We start from the raw sequence: 18,620 nt of genomic DNA on the forward strand, positions 1-18,620 counted from the left end.
CAGCCTTCGTCAAAGCTTTTGTGGGCATTTTTAATTAGCACCCTTATGTAGACATAGCCCCACCCACATCCGTTCCACTCGTCGAATGTGGTTGGAGTCGAGGGAAAACAAATAAGTGCTACCAAATATAACAATGTGCTTGTCATACATATTCAAATAAAGTGTGTACATAAAACGTATTAAACACGTCTGTAAAACCACAATGAGGACATCGACCTACCAAGCAAGTTTTCGTAAATCATTAGGTACAGCGCAAGAAAAACAGAGTAATCTGAAATGGGGGCATAATTAATACTCACATTTACAACATAACGTATAGGCATTTCTGTCTGGAGGGTGAAAATCCCAAAGCATTATATTTTGCTCAGAGTATTATTTATATCTGATATATTAACTTTCTCTATGCCACAAAATCTAAAGTTAGAAATGTCATGTTTCAGGTCATTAAAATGTTTTGCGACTGGATAATCCCTGTCGTTTCTCCTGATTTAACTTTTATGGGGGGGGGGGGGGGGGGGTAGCAGGTAATAATGTCATTTATTTGGAACCGTTTTCCCGTATGTGGGTGGCAGAAATATTCACACTCCATCATATTGTTTCACTGTGCGCAACCTCTGCATTTATTGCTACCATTCCGAAGAGGGCGTAAAAGAGCCTGGCTGATTTTCTTTTGCTGCTGGCAGTTGGCATGAAGCCATTTATCGCGTAAATTGCGACCTCTCCTATATACAATTAGTGGTGGATTCTTAAAATCAGCTGGCAAAGCTGGGTCCGATGATAAAACATGCCAGTGTTTCTTGACAACATCTCCCACTTTTCGAGAGTTCAACGTATATGTGGTGGTGAACATCACAGAGTGTTCTTTAGCTCTAGTGGGTCTTTTTTGTGGCAGTTCATCTAGTGTCCCCCCCACCCAATACCAAACTAAAAGCTTCACCCACACATTGTGAAGAGTAGCCTCTTCTTAGAAACCTATTACGCACCTCCGCTGCTTTTTCTAGATAGTCCTCTGTGGAGTAGCATATCCGGCGCAGTGTGTTTTCCCTCGACTCCAACCACATTCGATGCGTGGAACGGATCTGGGTGGGGCTATGTCTACATAAGGGTGCTAGCTCTGACTAAAGCTTATTAAAGAGCAGTGTGCCGGTTTCTTTTTTCCCTCAACTTCAACATAATCAAATCACCTCTGCTTAGTCTAATACAGTGACAACTAAAATATATATTTTTTAAAAACCAATTTGCTCCAATTAGAAAAACATGTTAACTCACCCTACTTGTAGAGAAACGCCAATGCTATCCTCCTCGCTTTCATTTTGACGAAACGTTCTCTCACTCGGTCATACAGTACACGCTTTTATTTTTTGATGTCCTTGGCTACCTAGCTAAACTCCTTCGTCGCTAGCCTAACTTCTATTCATGGGCAACGTTAGCTAGTTGCAATTTGTCTTTTAGGCCTACATCTAGCTACATATTGAACTTCCAACCTCTCGGGCCAGGGGCACAACAATATATTAGTTCATGTTTGGATCAGAATCGCTGTCATAATTATTGGAGAATTATGTAAAAACATAGTCCAAATCCCTATCTCCTCCACGGCTAATTTAGGAACGGGCCATTTTTAGCTAGCTGGCTAGCTAGCCACCGGAAGACAACAACACAACGAGATGTAACAATTCTAAGTTTTTCTGCCAATGACATATGCTCTCAATTGGATTTGATGGAGTGACGCCAAAATCCAAACATGCTTCCCTTCATTTTTTTTTGGTGCGCCAAGACCATTCATAGTCGAGCTCGCTCATTTTAGCTCAACCTTATTGGCACATTTGCTATACTTTTTTTTTGGTCAAGGTAGGCCAGATGCTCGCTGGCTTCTCTTGCCTTCAACGCTACGGACGGCAACAATGTCATACTCGTTTGGACCAGACAGCATCAGACAGATGGCCTACACGTAGAGAGACAGAGGGGCGCTGTTTCGCTCGCTCGGATGCTTTCTCCTGTGAGATACATTCAGCCTCTTGCGAATTGAAGGAAAATTATGAAACACAGGGACGAAATGTATATTTCTGTAGGTTTTTTCTTCTTCATTTTTGGGGGAAGCCTGGTGGCCCTTGGCATCCATACATACAAGCCACCGATTAGCGCTGTATCCCAAGCATGTCTTCAACCCAATTCCTTGATCTGTTAGTCCAACACCTTTTTCCATTGCGCAAGCAGCAAAGGACATGGGCACGTAGCCTCCTGCTTCCTCCCTCCAGAATCTTTAGTCTCTCATGTGATTTAATCAGCAGGCTTCTTTGGTCTGATTGAGGCACCATCCTACCCCTATCAAAGTGCTAACAAATATATGACCCAAATAGCCTATCACATACAAGTGAACATTTACCCAGCAGTATTTACCTTACATCGTATTATTATTATTTTTAAGGGTGAAATCTACATTTTTGTATTTATTTTTCATAATAATCTTCTCACTAACAGGCTGACAACAAAATACCAAGAAGAGATGGTTCAGTGAACAGTAGACTATTTGGAGGGGCAAAGGAAGTGCAATCTTGTTATGACTCCCTCGAACAGTTATACCACTGTTATAAACTATGGAGCTGCACGTACTGAAAGTAACAGTAAAAAAAAAGTATTATACCGACTAGCGATATAGTAAAACACTTTTGGATAGTATACTCAAGCCGTGCCTCCGCCATGTAGGCTAAACGGTGCATGAGCCATTAATCATCCGTGCTGGTAGGCTACTCTGTTGTACAGCTCTCGCTCAACTCTGCGTAATCCCCGGATGAAGCTGTCATGGCTGCCATTCGCTGAGCTGTCAAGCCTACAAAACAAAGGTAAAAGCTAACCGAAGTCTCGAATTATGTCGTCGTTGTCAATTATATCGGAGTTTTACTCAGCGGTAAATACATTTTGGTTGAGATACATTGATGAGATTAACTTTTTGTCGCGCAATTTTTCTGTGCACTTTGTCACAACCTAAGCTCTTCATGTGTATTTAATTCAAATCAATCAATTGGCAAATCAGCCAGCCGTTCGAAAGCTCACACTTCAGAGAAAATGTTTTACAACGCAGTGAGGTAAAGGTGATGATGAGTGATGGTCGAAGCAAAAATATGAATTGTTTTAAAACAATAAATGAACGCGTTTGTTTGTTACATGTTAATGAACCTTCTCAGTGTGTTTGTTTGCTCAAGTCAAATAGCACAATAGAAAAGGCTGACAGCTTTGACCTGATGCAAAGTTGACATTCTGTAATATTGTTTTGCGGCCAGCAACCAATTTAGCATATCATATTATCTTCTACTGAGACCTATTGGGATATAATCTGAACAGGTGTGCTTTAGCATAGAATCTTTTCTTCGACTGAGATCCATTTACAAATGCATTTTTTTTTGTCAGATTTGGTGTATTGTTGCAAGTCCTTTGGTCAGTCACATTGAGAAATTTACATGGCACATCATTTGAGTATAAGATTATGAAGTAAGACATTTCTACTATAGTAAATAGTCTGAAATGTAATTACATTGAATCTGCAACAGGTGGATAAGGTTGGCCCATGCTGTTGGTTATGTTGTGAGAACATGCACTACTCAGACAATACACCACGCAGGTAGGCAGCAGAGTAGTTTTGAATATTGTAGGCTACTAGCCTTATAGTGAAGCCTACTGCACTACAAGAGTTTGCACTAATGTGCACTTATTGATTGTGGTAATAAAACACAGCATAATTCTTGTATAAATGATTACAGATCAGGATCATTTTATCCCCATTTCAAACATGCATCCTAATATGGTATTTTCTCAGGTCAGGTCTCTTGTGTGGGCTGTAGACTAGATTCCGAGGGGACATTTGCATATATTTGATGGTTTCCAGTTTATAGACCAGGAAATTGTTAAATTGCTGCAAATGTTTTGTGCTGGGCTAATTAGGCTAAATTGATATCTTCTCTCAAAAATATCAAACCAAGTTAAATCAAATGGTTGACTGTTTATGTTTTTTACAATGAGGTCAGAAGTTCAATGTCTATAATGAATGTCTGGCTTGCAAATCAATTGTTGATTGTTTCTTTTAACTCTGTTACAGAGGCCTGAATTGATATGGATCCAGCACGCGCTGAATTAGATGTCCCTGCTGGAGGTAATATAAAAGTTGTCGATGATGACAGAAACTGGAACAAACGACTCCGTCTCAGGAAAGCTGCCGTTCAGCCCCCAGCCATGCAAAGTAAAGATAAGCATGGGCCAAAGAAGATAACAGAGGACATGGAGAAAAGCACAGAGCAGATGTATTTGAAGAAGACGCCCCTTAAAGCTCAAGAGGGTCAACATGTGACAAAGGTTTCTGGGAATGTACTTGGGTTTAGATGCTCTGAATGCAAGGACAGCACAGAATTCAGCCCTAATGACTTACTGAGGCACTTTCAGGAGACTCACCCAGGAAGCCAACCAATCTTTCCTTGTCACATGTGCAGTTTTATTACACATGAATTCTCCCGCCTTAAAGTCCACCAGTTAGGCCACAGAGACACTTTTGTCAGCTGCAACATATGCAATGACAATGTCCAGCACACCCTCTTGCAGCTCACCACACATTTAAACATGCACCACAGCTTGAACGGCCACTACTGTTGTGAGAAGTGCAAGTTCTCCACAAGAGATGTAGGAGCATTTTTGGAGCACCTGTATCTACATAACATTGCGCCGCAAGCAGGTCCTGCTGACCAGGATTTGATGAGACATCTCATGGCCAAAACAGCACAATTCCGCTTCAGTTGCCAGTTCTGTGACTATAAATCTCATCGAAAATATATCATCACAAAGCACATGGCCACCATTCATGGTGAAGAGAAGAGCCAGAAAAACAAGCCGAAAATGAAAGACGTTGGTCCTAAAACAGTAGATAACTCATCTCCAAGACTGAAGCACACAGTGACGAGTACAGTGAGGGAAAATAACTGGATGTCACAAGGCTGTCTTTCTCTGCCAGGGGAAGGATTCCTGGATAAATATTGCAGATTGTCAAATCCAGAGAGGGCTTTGGAGGAGACAAAGCAATTTTTAGAGAAGTCTGTGGCTGCTGAAACAGGTGGGCAGACATGGAACGAAGCTCTTAAGACTGTACTTTCAAATGTGCCCCAAGCCATCACTTCCTTTTCAAACTCAGAAAACTGCATGATATCCAATCCTGGATTCACAAACACAGACAAAGACCTCACTGTCCTCATGCTCAAAAACAAGATTTCAGTTCCTCCGGATGTCACTACTGAAGCCATTGGTTTCAAAATGGTGGAAGGCAAAAAGCATTTGGTTCTCAAGGTTACACCAGCAGCAAAGCAAGAGACCTCTGACACAACAAAGACGTCATTGTGTGTCACTGAGCTGGAATTAGAGAAGATTGCTTGTCAAACTAGTGCTGGGGACTCCAATGCAAACGGATGCCAATCGAATTCAACTATCCCCCCAAAGACCAGGCCACCCACTTGTCCAGAATCATTCTTGACACAAAATGATGTTGGCACTATTTCAACCCTAAAGTTAGTAGAATATGATCAAACTCAAGAAAATAGAGAGAACCAGGAAACAAGGGTTGGCCAGGAACACCAGAGACATGACGCAGAACCCAAAGATGTGAATCACTGTGAAGATACGGCAGAGGACATGAAAGTGCCGAAGTTGACAATGGAGAAAAGTGAGAAAAAGCTAAAATCCTTTCCTGAAGCTCTGTGCTCTTCCAAGAATATGGGGGACAAAAAAAGGGGGAGAACGAAAGTGGTCAGCCCTAAAACTGTAGAGAAAAAATCATCACCAGCATTAAAGCTCCTCCTGAAGAAGAACCCAGTTAAGGAAATGCAGTGGATGTCACAAGGTCCTCTTCCGCTGTTAGGAGGAGGTTTGCTGAACAATTACCACAGACTAGAGCACCCACAGAAAACTTTGGAGGAGACGCAGCGATTTCTTAAAAGAGCACTGTCAGCGGAAAATGGCAAAAAGAAACATACCAACTCCAAAGTGGTCAGTAGGTCGTCAAAGTCAGAGGGAGGCTTTATTCCAAACCTTGGACATTTCAGCTCCAGAGTTAACAACCTCAGTACCCTAAAAAAATCGATTTTAGTTCCTCCCAATTGCACTACAGAGGCCATGGGTTTCAAAATGGTGGACGGCAAAAAGCATTTGGTTCTTAAGGTTACACCATCAGACAAAACAGAGGCATCCTTGCATTCCGTTGAGACAAAGGAAGACAACACTGCATCTGAAAGTTGCACTATGAGCCAGAACAGTTTAGTCTTTGTCTTGAAAAGTCAGCCAAGTTCTAAAATCCCTCCAAGCACTGTAACAAAGAGTAACCTAGAATATCATTTTGAAAATGTGGACCTTCCAAACACTAATGTCAGTTCTGAAAACACAGAAGGAAGGAACAATGGCGTGGATTCTCATGTCCTAGATGGCCAAGAGTGTCCAAGGGTAGGCCTACCTCATGTATCTAATGGAGCCAAATCAGATGGAAATGATTTGGACCAGATAACGGAAGAGAAGCCTGACCTGGAAGGGGTTGGAACTACAGAAGCTCAGGTCATCATGGTGTCTCCCTCCCCTATACTCAATTACCTTACTTCCCCACAAGGTAATCAACATTATCTTGCTGAAATTAATTACATTTGATTTGTTAAATGTATTTCCCTTATTTACTTCTGATTACCTGTCATGCATGATTCTGTCCATGCCGCTCTATGTTGTATGATAGACATTATTGTAGCAGTTTACTTCCCTTTTTACTGAACTAATTGTGATTTGTTCTCTTTTTGAATATTTCAACAGGTATAACAAACTGGTCAGAGATTCCAGTCCATACTCCAGATGTTTATTCTCAGGACTACCCTCCCAATACCACACTAAGAGATGGAGGAAAACAGGAGGTCTTTGACAGGATTTGCCTCTCACCACAGCAAAATAAACAGACAGTCAGAGGAAAGAGGCAGAGCGAACTGTCCACAGAGGACTCTCCTGAGCCCCTCTCAAAAGCCAATAAACCCTCCAGCAAAGTTGTGGAAGAAGAAGAGGCTTCACCTGCAGCGGCACATCACTGGGAGCCAGGCCCTAGAGATGTGGAGAGGACCCTGAAGCTATTGCCATTAAGTCCCACTCAACTCATTACATGTCCAAGGGGAAACCAGCCTGTTGTAGTGCTAAATCACCCAGACACAGACATTCCCGAGGTTACAAATATCATGGAAACTGTCCACAGGTACAAAGGGGAGGTCCAAAAAGTTCTGCTGTCTCGAAAAACATTGAAGGCCCTTGCAGGCATGGGTTGTAATATGTTTAGGGCAAATGCCCCAACAAATACCTCCATCTCTCAACGTATGTGGCCTGAGAGCAGAGTGAAAGAGAGATTCATCTTGAAATTGAAGCTGAAAAAGATGAGCAGAAAGAAGTACAAAGTGGTGAATGCAATCTCACACAGCACTGAGCCTCCATTACGATTTAGCTGCTGGTTTTGTGGCCGAGTCTTCAGTGATCAGGAGGTTTGGATTGGACATGGCCAGCGCCATCTGATGGAATCTACTAGAGAGTGGGATAAGTTGGAATGTGAAAAGTCATAATGTAATCTACACTGGATTCAAAGTTGAGAAAGGTGATCCTGCACAAAAGCAATGGACAGAAAATATGAAATTAATTTCACTGTCTTATTAGAGAATAATGTTGATAATGATGACAAAATAATAGTGTACAAAATCTATGTAACAACATGAGTTCTTTGAAAATACATGGCTCTAACACTCAGGTAAAATTTGCATTTCTTTTTTTTAATGTTTATTTTTTTCATTTGCTCATATCTAAGTATTTCATTTGAAACCCACTTATGTTTCAGTGCTATCATCGTTTTAGATAGGATGCAATCTATTTGTTGTTTCAGTTATGTCTAGCCAATATGCAATGCTATATAAGTTGATTTAAGTACATTGTCATAGGGACTCTTTCACAGAACACTGTAAGAAGGACACGAATGAGCCATACTCCTAAAGCTCTAAACGTGAACATTTAACATTATACGGGTATGTATAGTGTGTGTGTGGTATGATTATAGTTTTTGGAGGGGATGGCAGGTTTCTTATGTTACTAGGCTTTATCAAAAAAAATTTAAAAGCTATTTTATTTGACATTTTATTTCTGATTTTCAGATGTACACTGTGTTTTATTCCCCGCCCCCTGTTATTGGTCATAGAAAATAGTGAATGTTTTTGTTTGAATGCATACAGTACAGTACGTACCAAAAATATTCATGGTTTCAAATATAGTAGTATCCATGTGTGGGGCACATTTTGTTAAGATAGTCCTGCAGGAGTAGTCCAAAGTATTCACCTTTTTATAATTCAACAAAATCCATAGTATGTTATAGGATGACTGATGGCATGTCTGCATATAGCCTAACAATGCTGGTTTTACATGCAAAATATAGTTTTTCTGAAAGAAATTCCTATTGTGACTTGAAATGATAATGTTTTTTAATAGGATTATGAACAGACAGTGAATACTTCTTCCCATTATCTCACTTTATGAAGCTTATGGCAATATTGATATGCATGTTACTGTATGTTTCCTTATGTTCTGACAGTATCCATGACAAGGGCTACTTTTAGTTAGTCAGCCCAGGACCCTTGGTCAAATGGACCCAAATCATAAATACACATAGCACATCTTTCTGACCTTGCACATGTCTGCACACGTCTGCATTAGTCAGCCACCATGTATTTTTGCATTTAAACAGAAAATTGTCAAAGTGTCTCTCCACATCACAATCACAGTGCATCATTGTAATGGCGTGTATGTTCAGCAGCCCCTCTAGGCATCTCTTTCTCTCTCTCTCTCTCTCTGGCATGGATGAATTATAGGACGTACCTGGTTTGGAATAGCATTGAGAAGTCAGGGAAAGAGGTACAATTTTGACTTAAAAAATATTTGTTTTTCTCCAAGTGCCTGACCTTTACACAATGAATATGTATTTATCTTGATACACACCTGGTAGCATTATGTGTTGTACAGATCAATAAATACAAATAGTTTGACAATATATGTGTGATTATTGAATATGTATGTAAGTCAGGTAACATCAATCATTTTGAGTTAATGAACACAACTAAAGAATAAGGTATAAAACGCAATGCTGCAGACATTTCTTTGTTCTATTGGTGTTGCTTTCCAGCATCATATACCATTCACGCTTACTGTAGTTACTTTCTATTTATAATATTTCTACAATATTTGATTCTTTAAGAATACATAATGGCACTATTCGAGGGGCCATGCTTGGTTGGTGGAAAAGACCCCATAGAATGCAAAATGTTCAACACAACTTTGAAAATGTACACACATGAACTATTTTACTGAATTGGCACAGTACTGGTCTCGGAAACACGACCCTAGGCAATAGCAGTGACTAGGGTATGGTAATCATGACGGACTGACTTAGTACATTTCGAAAAGAGGGGAAAAAATTGTTCCAGGAGGGTCCTCTTCAGACAGGCACCTCTCCCATCAAATCACGATACTAAGTTTGCAGGCAAAACCTTTGCAGTGGTTTTAGTAAAGGTAATTGATGCAAACTAGCCAATTACCAAATGCACTCATTAAAAATAACCTCTGTGATCTTCATCTTGATAGCTTCTATTTTGTGGCCGGGGGATGTGGGCAACAGGCGGAGAAGGCAGTGATGTAGTTCCTCTATGTCAAACTGACGTTATGTTACGTACAGACGTGTTAAGCTGGAGCATTGGTACATTGCCAAAAGCAACCCGTCTGTCTAGAGAGACTAGCACATTACAGTAAGTCAATTTCATTCTGATCTTGCTTGGATAGCCATGGCTGGTGAATGTGACTAGACTAATCCAACTGTTTGTCACAAACCCTGAACAGATGGTCAGTAATTTCAGACTGAGAGCAGCCTCAAATTGCCTGATGACTTGCACACAGGTCTTCCACTAGACGCACTGATTTGGAATGTGACTCCAAGTCTGAACCTTAAATCCCTGATGGTCCATAGGACTAGTTAGTGTCTAGTGAGGCCTAAGGATTCACAGCATAGCACAGTTTTGTAGAGTCCTTGGTGTTACTCTGGCTGTCAATCAGTACCAGGGGGTTCCTCTGATGGTTCTCAATGATGTGGGAAACACTGGTGAAATGCTGAGGGAATACAATAAAAGGTGTCAGGCCTATAGGTTAGGAATCAGGCCATCTATATTTCATGGATATCAGAAAATTGTTTTGTAGCCCGTCAAGATGAGATGTTGTCTACCTCCTCTCCTTTCTTCTCCCTTCCAAGTGCGTATCGCTGCGATGCTTGGACGTAGCGCACTGGGATGTTGTAGACTCTACTGTTGTAAAACACCACTAAAGTGTATGGCTGCTGTGTGTCCTGACCAGAGCTCTTCCTTATTAGGAAGGACCCATCCTGAAACAAAGGAGATGCACAGTACAGTCAGCTGGAGCAATCAAAGTCTCGTTTTTATCCTAACACCCGTGATTTAGTTTATTAAAAAATGCAAGTTGATCTTAAGACCGAGATTATAATAAGAGTATGTTTAATTGTCCGTAATTCATGTGAGTGAGACTCGCCTTATTTGAGCGAACCAAGGCATCCTCAGCTGTCTTACGGTCACAGGTGCTGGCATACCAGGGTTTGTTCAAGACATCTGTCCCCTACAACAACCACACAAATACAGAAACAAGAAAGTGGGTTTAAAGTCAAGTCCATGTGGCTCTAATATGCTTTGCAGTTTTCACAAACTTCAATAGTGTATTCATCCATGTATTGTGCATGCCATCACCAGTGTTCTGAGCTACATCGTAGTATGTTATAAATAAAATTGTGACATTTAGGTCAAGTTTTTAATCACCTCTTCAGCATCTGTTAACCCATTTTCATCTGTGGGTACAGTTCCTCTATCCGTTTCTGGGAATTAGAAAACAGTATAATTTTCTTTTTTTTTTAAAGTACTAATTTAGTGTTGTATAGACACAGCACAATCCATTCACAGAATAAATATTTGCTGTGTTGTGTCACTGTCAGGGTCGAGGTTATGGTCATCTGCCTGTGGCCGTTTGCGTACCATTTATAATCAACATGACTCTCTCAGACCTGTACTTACTGTGAGAGGTCAACATCTGTGGCAGAGGAATCCTGCAGTAGAGAAAAGAAGAACATTCCGGGATAATTTATATTGGCCTTGACACATGTCGGTTTGTACTGTCTTGCTAACTCTGCAAGACAGTACACACAGATCTGGGGCCAGACTATAAAGAGATATCTGCATGGCGTAAAATAGAGAGATTTCTTATGAAGTCATGATGTTTCTTACATGGCACGCTTGTATTCAGAGGGCTGGGGTGTGGCCGTGAGTTTCTGGTTAATGTGCCTCGTGGCCAGTGCTTTGCCTGTGGAAAAGCAGATACAGCAAGAGAGTGTGTTACAGTGGTCTACTATTATGCAAGTGGATGACTGCATAAACACTTTCTGGATTTAACAATGTCATTCATTGAATTGTGTGTTTTATGTACTGTAATGCATTTCATAGGCATAAAAGGTTATAAAATCAAATCAGTTTAGGAATAGGTAACTACCTTCATTTCCCCCGGATGCAATATCTGGCCTCTGAAAAAAGACAAACATGATCACCCTGCACAATTTCCCATAGAATTTAGAATTTCACACTTTGTTTTTTTCCCAAAATATATTTTTGAGTTTCCCCTACCGTTCTAAAATATGGCTTCAATGGCTTCCTAAAATAGAGAGGATTATGTGAGTTAGGTATACCCTGAAACCAGACTTTTCCAGTGGTCTTCTAAGTGAACGAGCAGCCAGCAATGAACAGAAAATATGATATATAATTTTAGTGAGTGACACGTACGTCTCTCTGGGCATTGGTTTGGGAAGTGCAGGCAGGGGTTTTTCCACAGACATTGTACTGCCAGCTAGGAGAACAGAGATGACATACAGTAAATTCACACATATAAAGTAAGTTCTGTTAAGTACGTCTTCTACAATCTTTTAAGTTCCATTCATTGTAATGTATGTTGTGTTGTGTCTCATGTACAGTGCCTTCAGAAAGTATTGACACCCCTTGACTTTTTCCACATTTAGTTGTGTTACAAGGTGGGATTAAAATGGATTAAATTGTCATTTTTTTTGTCAAAGATCTACACAAAATACTCTGTAATGTCAAAATGGAAGAAAAATTTAAACATTTGTAAAACAAAATATGAAATATAAACACAAATATAACTTGATTACATACGTTTTCAACCCCCTGAGTCAATACATGCTAGAATCACCTTTGGCAGCGATTACAGCAGTCTTTCTGGGTAAGTCTATAAGAGCTTTGCACACCTGGATTGTACAGTATTTGTACATTATTCTTTTCAAGCTCTGTCAAGTTGGTTGTTGATCATTGCTAGACAGCCATTTTCAAGTCTTGCCATAGATTTTCAAGCCGCTTTGTTTAAAATTCACTGCTCGACTGAGGGACCTTACGTATAATTGTATGTGTGAGGTACAGAGATGAGGTAGTCATTCAAAAACCATGTTAAACACTATTATGCACACAGAGTGAGTCCATGCAACTTACTAATGTTCCATTTTTGTTTTGCATCTGGCAATCCACTAGATAGCATAATTAGCCAATTGAAGTAACTACCAACATAGTACATCAAATATTTTGGAGGATATGGAACAATGTTCTTTGTTAATAGTTGTCTGTTTTCTTTTAGAATGTATTATTGCCACATTGATGTTCGAAGGTTTAGTCATTTGGCTGATGGTGGTAATATGGATGAAAACATACTTGTGTCTGGATTGCAGACTTCATATTCGTCATCATCTATTGGCTCCTGGATCTGGATGACAATAACAAAAAAATGGTTCATGATTCCAGTGCTGATAATATCCACTCTTTACTGTTCTATTACTATCTCATCAAAGAAAGTATTTGGGGTCAGGTACAAAGTCCAGAGTCTCTTTGGTACAGTAGCACTTACTGGGATGGGATGACAATTCCTTATGTGCATTCTGGAGAAGGAAGAGAACATATGAATTATTCATGTCAGTGTGGCAATGAAACAGAGGAAAACGACCTCATGTTTATTAAATAGTTTATCTTTCAATGGCAATCATGCATAAAATCCATGTTTCATGGTCTCCAGAGGAGGTTGTAGTCATTGTTAGCACCTTGGGCTGGATCTAGGGGGCAAACTCTGTGTAGGGACTCTGAGGAGTGTGGAAGGTCTGTAAAAAATAAATTTAAAAAAGCTGTCATTTTTGTGTCTTTTCCAATAAATAGATATTTAGATACTGTATTTCTGTCAGGGGAAATGTTGATCCCATTTGACCCGGTCTGAAAAGTGCTACCATCCCTGAACCAGAACTGACCTGCTCACTGGGGGAGGAGAGTTTTCCTTTAGATGAAAGAGAACATGGGACACATCAAGCATAGTCCTACAGTCATTAACTATACTATTAATTGTGATGTATTAGCCGTTGGTTATCAAACCTACCTCCATGTCAGGAACTTCATACACATCTGAAAAACAAAACATAAAGACTAAGCCTCAAAATTGTAACTCGGTCGGGCACATTAAGCACAATAAATGAAACGTGTGGAAATCTGTTGAAATTCAATCAATCCCCCCCAAACAATTCCATATATTCAGTGCCCCTGCTGAGATGCAGTTACATACCTGGGCTATTTGAGCGCTCTGGCACAGTCTTGGACATTGAACGACTGCTCGTTATCAGTTTGCCTCTTCCATGCATCGGACGGTCTGAAGGGAAGTTTACATGTGGATTGTATGTTGACATTAAGGTGTCTTGGTAACATTTGTCTGAAGGTGATTGGCAACAGATAAAAATGTGCAATGGTTTCATGACACCTGTATGTTGAAGATAATATAATTGGATCATCATATTTCCAGTGTCTGATTCATTTATTGGGATAGCTTACTAGCAGGTGATTCCTCTGTGGGGTTTATATAGTTGTCTTCATTGTCACTTTCTGGGTTGACGTAGTCTTCCTAAAGACAGCGATCATACAATGTGTCATGAAAAAGTACGAGGCAAATAAGGTGTCAATATGCTGTCATAAAGGTATGACAGATAACGCACTGTCATGAAAACAGAAAGCAACAAGAATCATTCTTGTTTTGCCTAACAACTTCACATTACTTCAGGGGGCAGTGATGGTGACGGGGATGGTTTGGTGGTCTTTGGAGGCCAGATGGGCTTCCTGGGTGAGTGGTGCGGCCTGCTGCGGCAGCTGTCTGGAAAAGAGAAGCAAAAGCAGAAACAGGACATCAGTATTTGCATAACGCTACAACACGTGGTCATTGCGGTGATCGGTGTCTGTCACGGTCCACTGACTAATGCGTGCGTGCGTGTGTGTGTGTGTGTTAGAGAGAGAGTAAGGAAAGGGAAAAGGGGATACCTACTGAATGCATTCAACTGAAATGTGTCTTCCGCATTTAAAGTAGTAGTTTTGTGTGGTTGTGCGTGTGTGTGAGTGCCTGCGTGTGTGCATGCCTGCATGGATGCATACGTGTGTGTGTGTGTGTGTGTGTGTGTGTGTGTGTGTGTGTGTGTGTGTGGCAGAGTGGACGAGTTCTCACCTATGTAGTCCCCCCTGGGAAAGGAGGCAGACGAAGTTGAGGTGAAGACTCTCTGACAGGGAGGAGGCTCATAGCTGTCATCCTTTTCCTCTTGTGGGACCTCATAAGTGTCACTGTCCTGCAACATCATAATATCGTTAAGATGCTCAGTCCCACATCTTTGGTCGATGTAAAGTGTAAACACTGTACAGCTGCTGACATTAGTCAAACGTCTGTGGGAGCACTGTCAGATGCACGTTTATATTAGAAGCATTTCTCTAATATTTTAGTGTTTTAGAATCAATATAGCATGTGGATTGAACTCACAAACTCTTTTTCAGACCGCTGTTCTTCCTTCACGTCATTACCTGTAAAGATAAATATTAAATAAGGGCCCCACAGTATGAGATGCAAAGTCATTGGAAATTACAGCATTGGGAAGACATGCATCGTAGCTTCTGAAATCATATTCTGAACATATTGCTGCAAAATATTGCTGACCATTGTCCCCAAAACCAAACTATTGTTACTATTATATACACTAGTTCAAGGGCCACATTGTGAGACATGTAGATAGGTCTTACCTTGATAGTCTCTTACAGGTAGTTTTGGAGATGACTTGTTTTGAAATCTACAGTACAGACAGACCAGTTAGGAGTAAAAGCCAAAGTTTTAGAAACAAGAATGGACTTAACTATTTTTTTAGACATTCAACTTTGGGCCTGAAGAGTGATTGTACACATTAATGTTACCCCTCCCAGTTCTGTGTAGTATCACCTGCTCATTCTGAAACCTATGTCATTTCTTCATTATCTATTACTGAATACTTTAATTCTACAGCATGTTTACATATACAGGTGTGTGCCAGTGGATCCTTTTCAAGGAGGGAAAGAGAGAGAGGAAAGCCAGCTGTCTGTACATGTTTCTCTGTTTGCCTATTTTCAGATTGAAGAAAGAGGAATAGCCACTTATCACCAAGGTTACTGTAGTAAACTAAAACTGAAACTAAAACTAATCATGAAAAAACTATTTAGTAAACTGAAATAAAATAATGAACAAACCTGTAAAAAAAAAAACTGTACTGAAACTGTTATCTTGCGGGTTAATGCGGCCAGGCGAATGCGATGTTTCAAACAGGCATAGCTTGTGCATTACTATCACTAGCTATCACTAGTTAACCTGCAAATATTCTTGGTAGCTAATTTGATTCTTCTTACAAAAGTTAAAAAGCATTGGATTGGGTTAAATATGGGCGAGATACATTTCCACCAAATTTTTGTCTCGGGGCTATTCCCTTTAAATCCAAGTCACATTGAAATTTACTTTAGAATTTCAACCTAACCTAACCCCCCCTGAATTCCAAATCAAAACCCCAAAACTAAACGAAATAAAAACTAGTTAAAAACCTTTAATAACCTTGTTTATCACCACAAAAAAACATTGAAGAAATTATCCCATGTGAGTGCACTGCACTCTCAGCTGAACTGAGCTGTATTTCCAATGCCATACATATCTCTGTTCTTGTTCCCACATATAGAGATGTGGAATCTCATTCCCCTCATATACTGCATTTCAGATAAATGCCAACCTCTACCTCGTCAGTGTAGTGTATAACTCAATATAAGGAACTTGGGGCACAACTGGTGTCCTTGCGAACTTGTGGGTAACAGAGAGTAGTGTTAAGCAATGCTCTCTGTTTATGGAGTGTCAAACATTTATTTTGATCAACTGACCTTCTCAGCCTGTTTAGGATACTGCCATCATTCTTCTTGATATCCTGGACCATCTTCTGAAGCTGGCTGGAAGACACGTTTAAAGATTCTCATTAAAGGTATCATATTCAACAAAAATCATGCAGTGTTCATAAACGTAATACAGTACATAACTGTTAACACCATTTGGAGACAATAACACGTGCTAGACAAAATGTTACAGCATACACATACAGTACATTCGGAAAGTATTCAGACCCCTTCCCTTTTTCCACATTTTGTTACGTTACAGCCTTATTCTTAAATGGATTAAATACATTTTTTCCCTCAATAATCTACACATAATACCCCATAATGACAAAGCGAAAACAGATTTTTAGATATGTTTGCAAATGTATTAAACTTAAAAAACAGAAATACCTTATTTACACAATTATTCAGACCCTTTACTATGAGACTTGAAATTGAGCTGTGGTGCATCCTGTTTCCATTGATCATCCTTGAGATGTTTCTACAACTTGATTGGAGTCCACCTGTGGTAAATTCAATTGATTGGACATGGTTTGGAAAGGTACACACCTGTCTATATTAAGTCCCACAGTTGGCAGTGCATGTCAGAGCAAAAACTAAGCCATGAGGTCGAAGGAATTGTCCTTAGAGCTCCGAGACAGAATTGTGTCGAGGCACAGACCTGGGGAAGGGTACCAAAAAATGTCTGCAGCATTGGAGCTCCCCAAGAACACAGTGGCCTCCATCATTATTGTGGCCTACCCTCAAGTGGCCTACCCTCCATACAATGACGGGTAGGCCGCCATTGTAAATAAGAATTTGTTCTTAACTGACTTGCCTAGTTAAATAAAGGTTAAATAAATAAGAATAAAATTCTTAAATTGAATAAGTTTGGATCCACCAAGACTCTTCCTAGCGCTGGCCACCTGGCCAAACTGAACAATCGGAGGAGAAGGGCATTTGTCAGGGAGGTTAGCAAGAACCTGATGGTCATTCTGACAGAGCTCCAGAAGGACAACCACCTCTGCAGCACTCCACCAATCAGGCCTTTATGGTAGAGTGGCCAGACGGAAGTCACTCCTCAGTAAAAGGCATGTGACCGCTCACTTGGATTTTGCCAAAAGGCACCTAAAGGACTCTCAGACCATGATAAATAAGATTCTCTGGTCTGATGAAACCAAGATTGAACTCTTTGGCCTGAATGCCAAGCTTCACGTCTGGAGTAAACCTGGCACCATCCCTACGGTGAAGCATGGGGGTGGCAGCATCATGCTGTGAGGATGTTTTTCAGCGGCAGGGACTGGGAGACTAGTCAGGATCGAGGGAAAGATGGACGGAACAAAGTACCTCAGGACCTCAGACTGGGGCGAAGGTTCACCTTCCAACAGGACAACGACCCTAAGCACACAGCCAAGAAAACACAGGAGTGGCTTCGGGACAAGTCTCTGAATGTCCTTGAGTGGCCCAGCCACGAACATATCTGGAGAGACCTGAAAATAGCTGTGCAGCAACGCTCCCCATCCAACCTGACAGAGCTTGAGAGGATCTGCAGAGAAAAATGGGAGAAACTCCCCAAATACAGGTGTGCCAAGCTTGTACAGTAGCCTCATACCCAAGAAGACTCGATGCTGTAATCGCTGCCAAAGTTGCTTCAACAAAGGGTCTAAATAATTATGTAAATGACATATTTCCGTTTTTTATTACACCCCCTGGGGGTACTTGGCCTATCCACAGGGTTTACTTGAGAAGACTCATGAGACCATAAGCGTACTGGTAAAATGCAAATGAAGGGGTACTTCAAGGGTATTCTGGACAGGCCTGAATGTACTTGATGGTACAGTAACTGAAAAAAGGTTGAAAACCACTAGAGTAGCTGATACAATAGTAGAGACCACTTATGGAATGTATCACTTCTTACCTTACACTAGATGGCAGCATGAAGCTATTTCTAAATTCTAAATCCTGTTTTTGCTTTGTCGTTATGGGGTATTGTGTGAAGATTGAACAATTTAATGCATTTTAGTATAAGGCTGTAACGTAACAAAATGTGGAAAAAGTCAAGGGGTCTGATGTGTGTATATGTGTGTGTATATATGGCAAGGTCTAAATATATGGCTCTGGCAAAAACCATAGTTGCAGTCTTTCAGAGTCAACATTCCACGTTGGCTAGTACTTGGAGGTGAAGATTAACCTTAGTTGTGAATAAAGTTCACACCCATTCACACTCAAACTCACTCAATCACTGAAGCCTACATGCAATTA

General features: G+C 40.5%; 2 protein-coding genes across 6 annotated transcripts in view; one reads left to right on the forward strand and one right to left on the reverse strand.

The window, feature by feature from the left end:
• The first annotated feature begins 2,532 nt into the window (after window positions 1–2,532).
• LOC106604905 (zinc finger protein 518A) lies at window positions 2,533–9,074 on the forward strand. 3 transcript variants are annotated; one of them, XM_014200032.2, is made up of 3 exons: window positions 2,533–2,905; window positions 4,091–6,628; window positions 6,823–9,074. In XM_014200032.2, exons 2-3 carry the CDS (start codon window positions 4,105–4,107, stop codon window positions 7,605–7,607), a joined length of 3,309 nt encoding a protein of 1,102 aa, XP_014055507.1. In that variant the 5' UTR covers window positions 2,533–2,905; window positions 4,091–4,104; the 3' UTR covers window positions 7,608–9,074. The 3 variants fall into 3 exon arrangements, with proteins under 3 accessions (XP_014055507.1, XP_014055500.1, XP_014055527.1); XM_014200025.2 differs by having other exon boundaries at window positions 2,533–2,840; XM_014200052.2 differs by lacking the exon at window positions 2,533–2,905 and adding an exon at window positions 2,953–3,083.
• LOC100306798 (B-cell linker) overlaps window positions 8,156–18,620 on the reverse strand; it is a 12,414-nt gene continuing 1,949 nt past the window's right edge. For 2 of the 3 annotated variants that reach the window (XM_014198470.2, XM_014198455.2), the window contains exons 2-22: window positions 16,371–16,436; window positions 15,222–15,268; window positions 14,965–15,005; window positions 14,659–14,776; window positions 14,219–14,313; window positions 13,998–14,067; window positions 13,735–13,818; window positions 13,552–13,577; window positions 13,427–13,452; window positions 13,226–13,282; window positions 13,036–13,066; window positions 12,843–12,894; window positions 11,910–11,973; window positions 11,754–11,781; window positions 11,623–11,653; window positions 11,361–11,436; window positions 11,151–11,182; window positions 10,899–10,954; window positions 10,618–10,701; window positions 10,298–10,453; window positions 8,493–10,185 (exon numbers count right to left, since the gene is read on the reverse strand). In XM_014198470.2, the coding sequence (XP_014053945.1) occupies window positions 10,069–10,185; window positions 10,298–10,453; window positions 10,618–10,701; window positions 10,899–10,954; window positions 11,151–11,182; window positions 11,361–11,436; window positions 11,623–11,653; window positions 11,754–11,781; window positions 11,910–11,973; window positions 12,843–12,894; window positions 13,036–13,066; window positions 13,226–13,282; window positions 13,427–13,452; window positions 13,552–13,577; window positions 13,735–13,818; window positions 13,998–14,067; window positions 14,219–14,313; window positions 14,659–14,776; window positions 14,965–15,005; window positions 15,222–15,268; window positions 16,371–16,436 (1,357 nt within the window). In that variant the 3' untranslated portion in view covers window positions 8,493–10,068. 3 annotated transcript variants of the gene reach the window in all.

This window comes from Salmo salar, chromosome ssa01 (assembly GCF_905237065.1).
Source record: "Salmo salar chromosome ssa01, Ssal_v3.1, whole genome shotgun sequence".
In the NCBI taxonomy this organism is placed as follows: domain Eukaryota; kingdom Metazoa; phylum Chordata; class Actinopteri; order Salmoniformes; family Salmonidae; genus Salmo; species Salmo salar.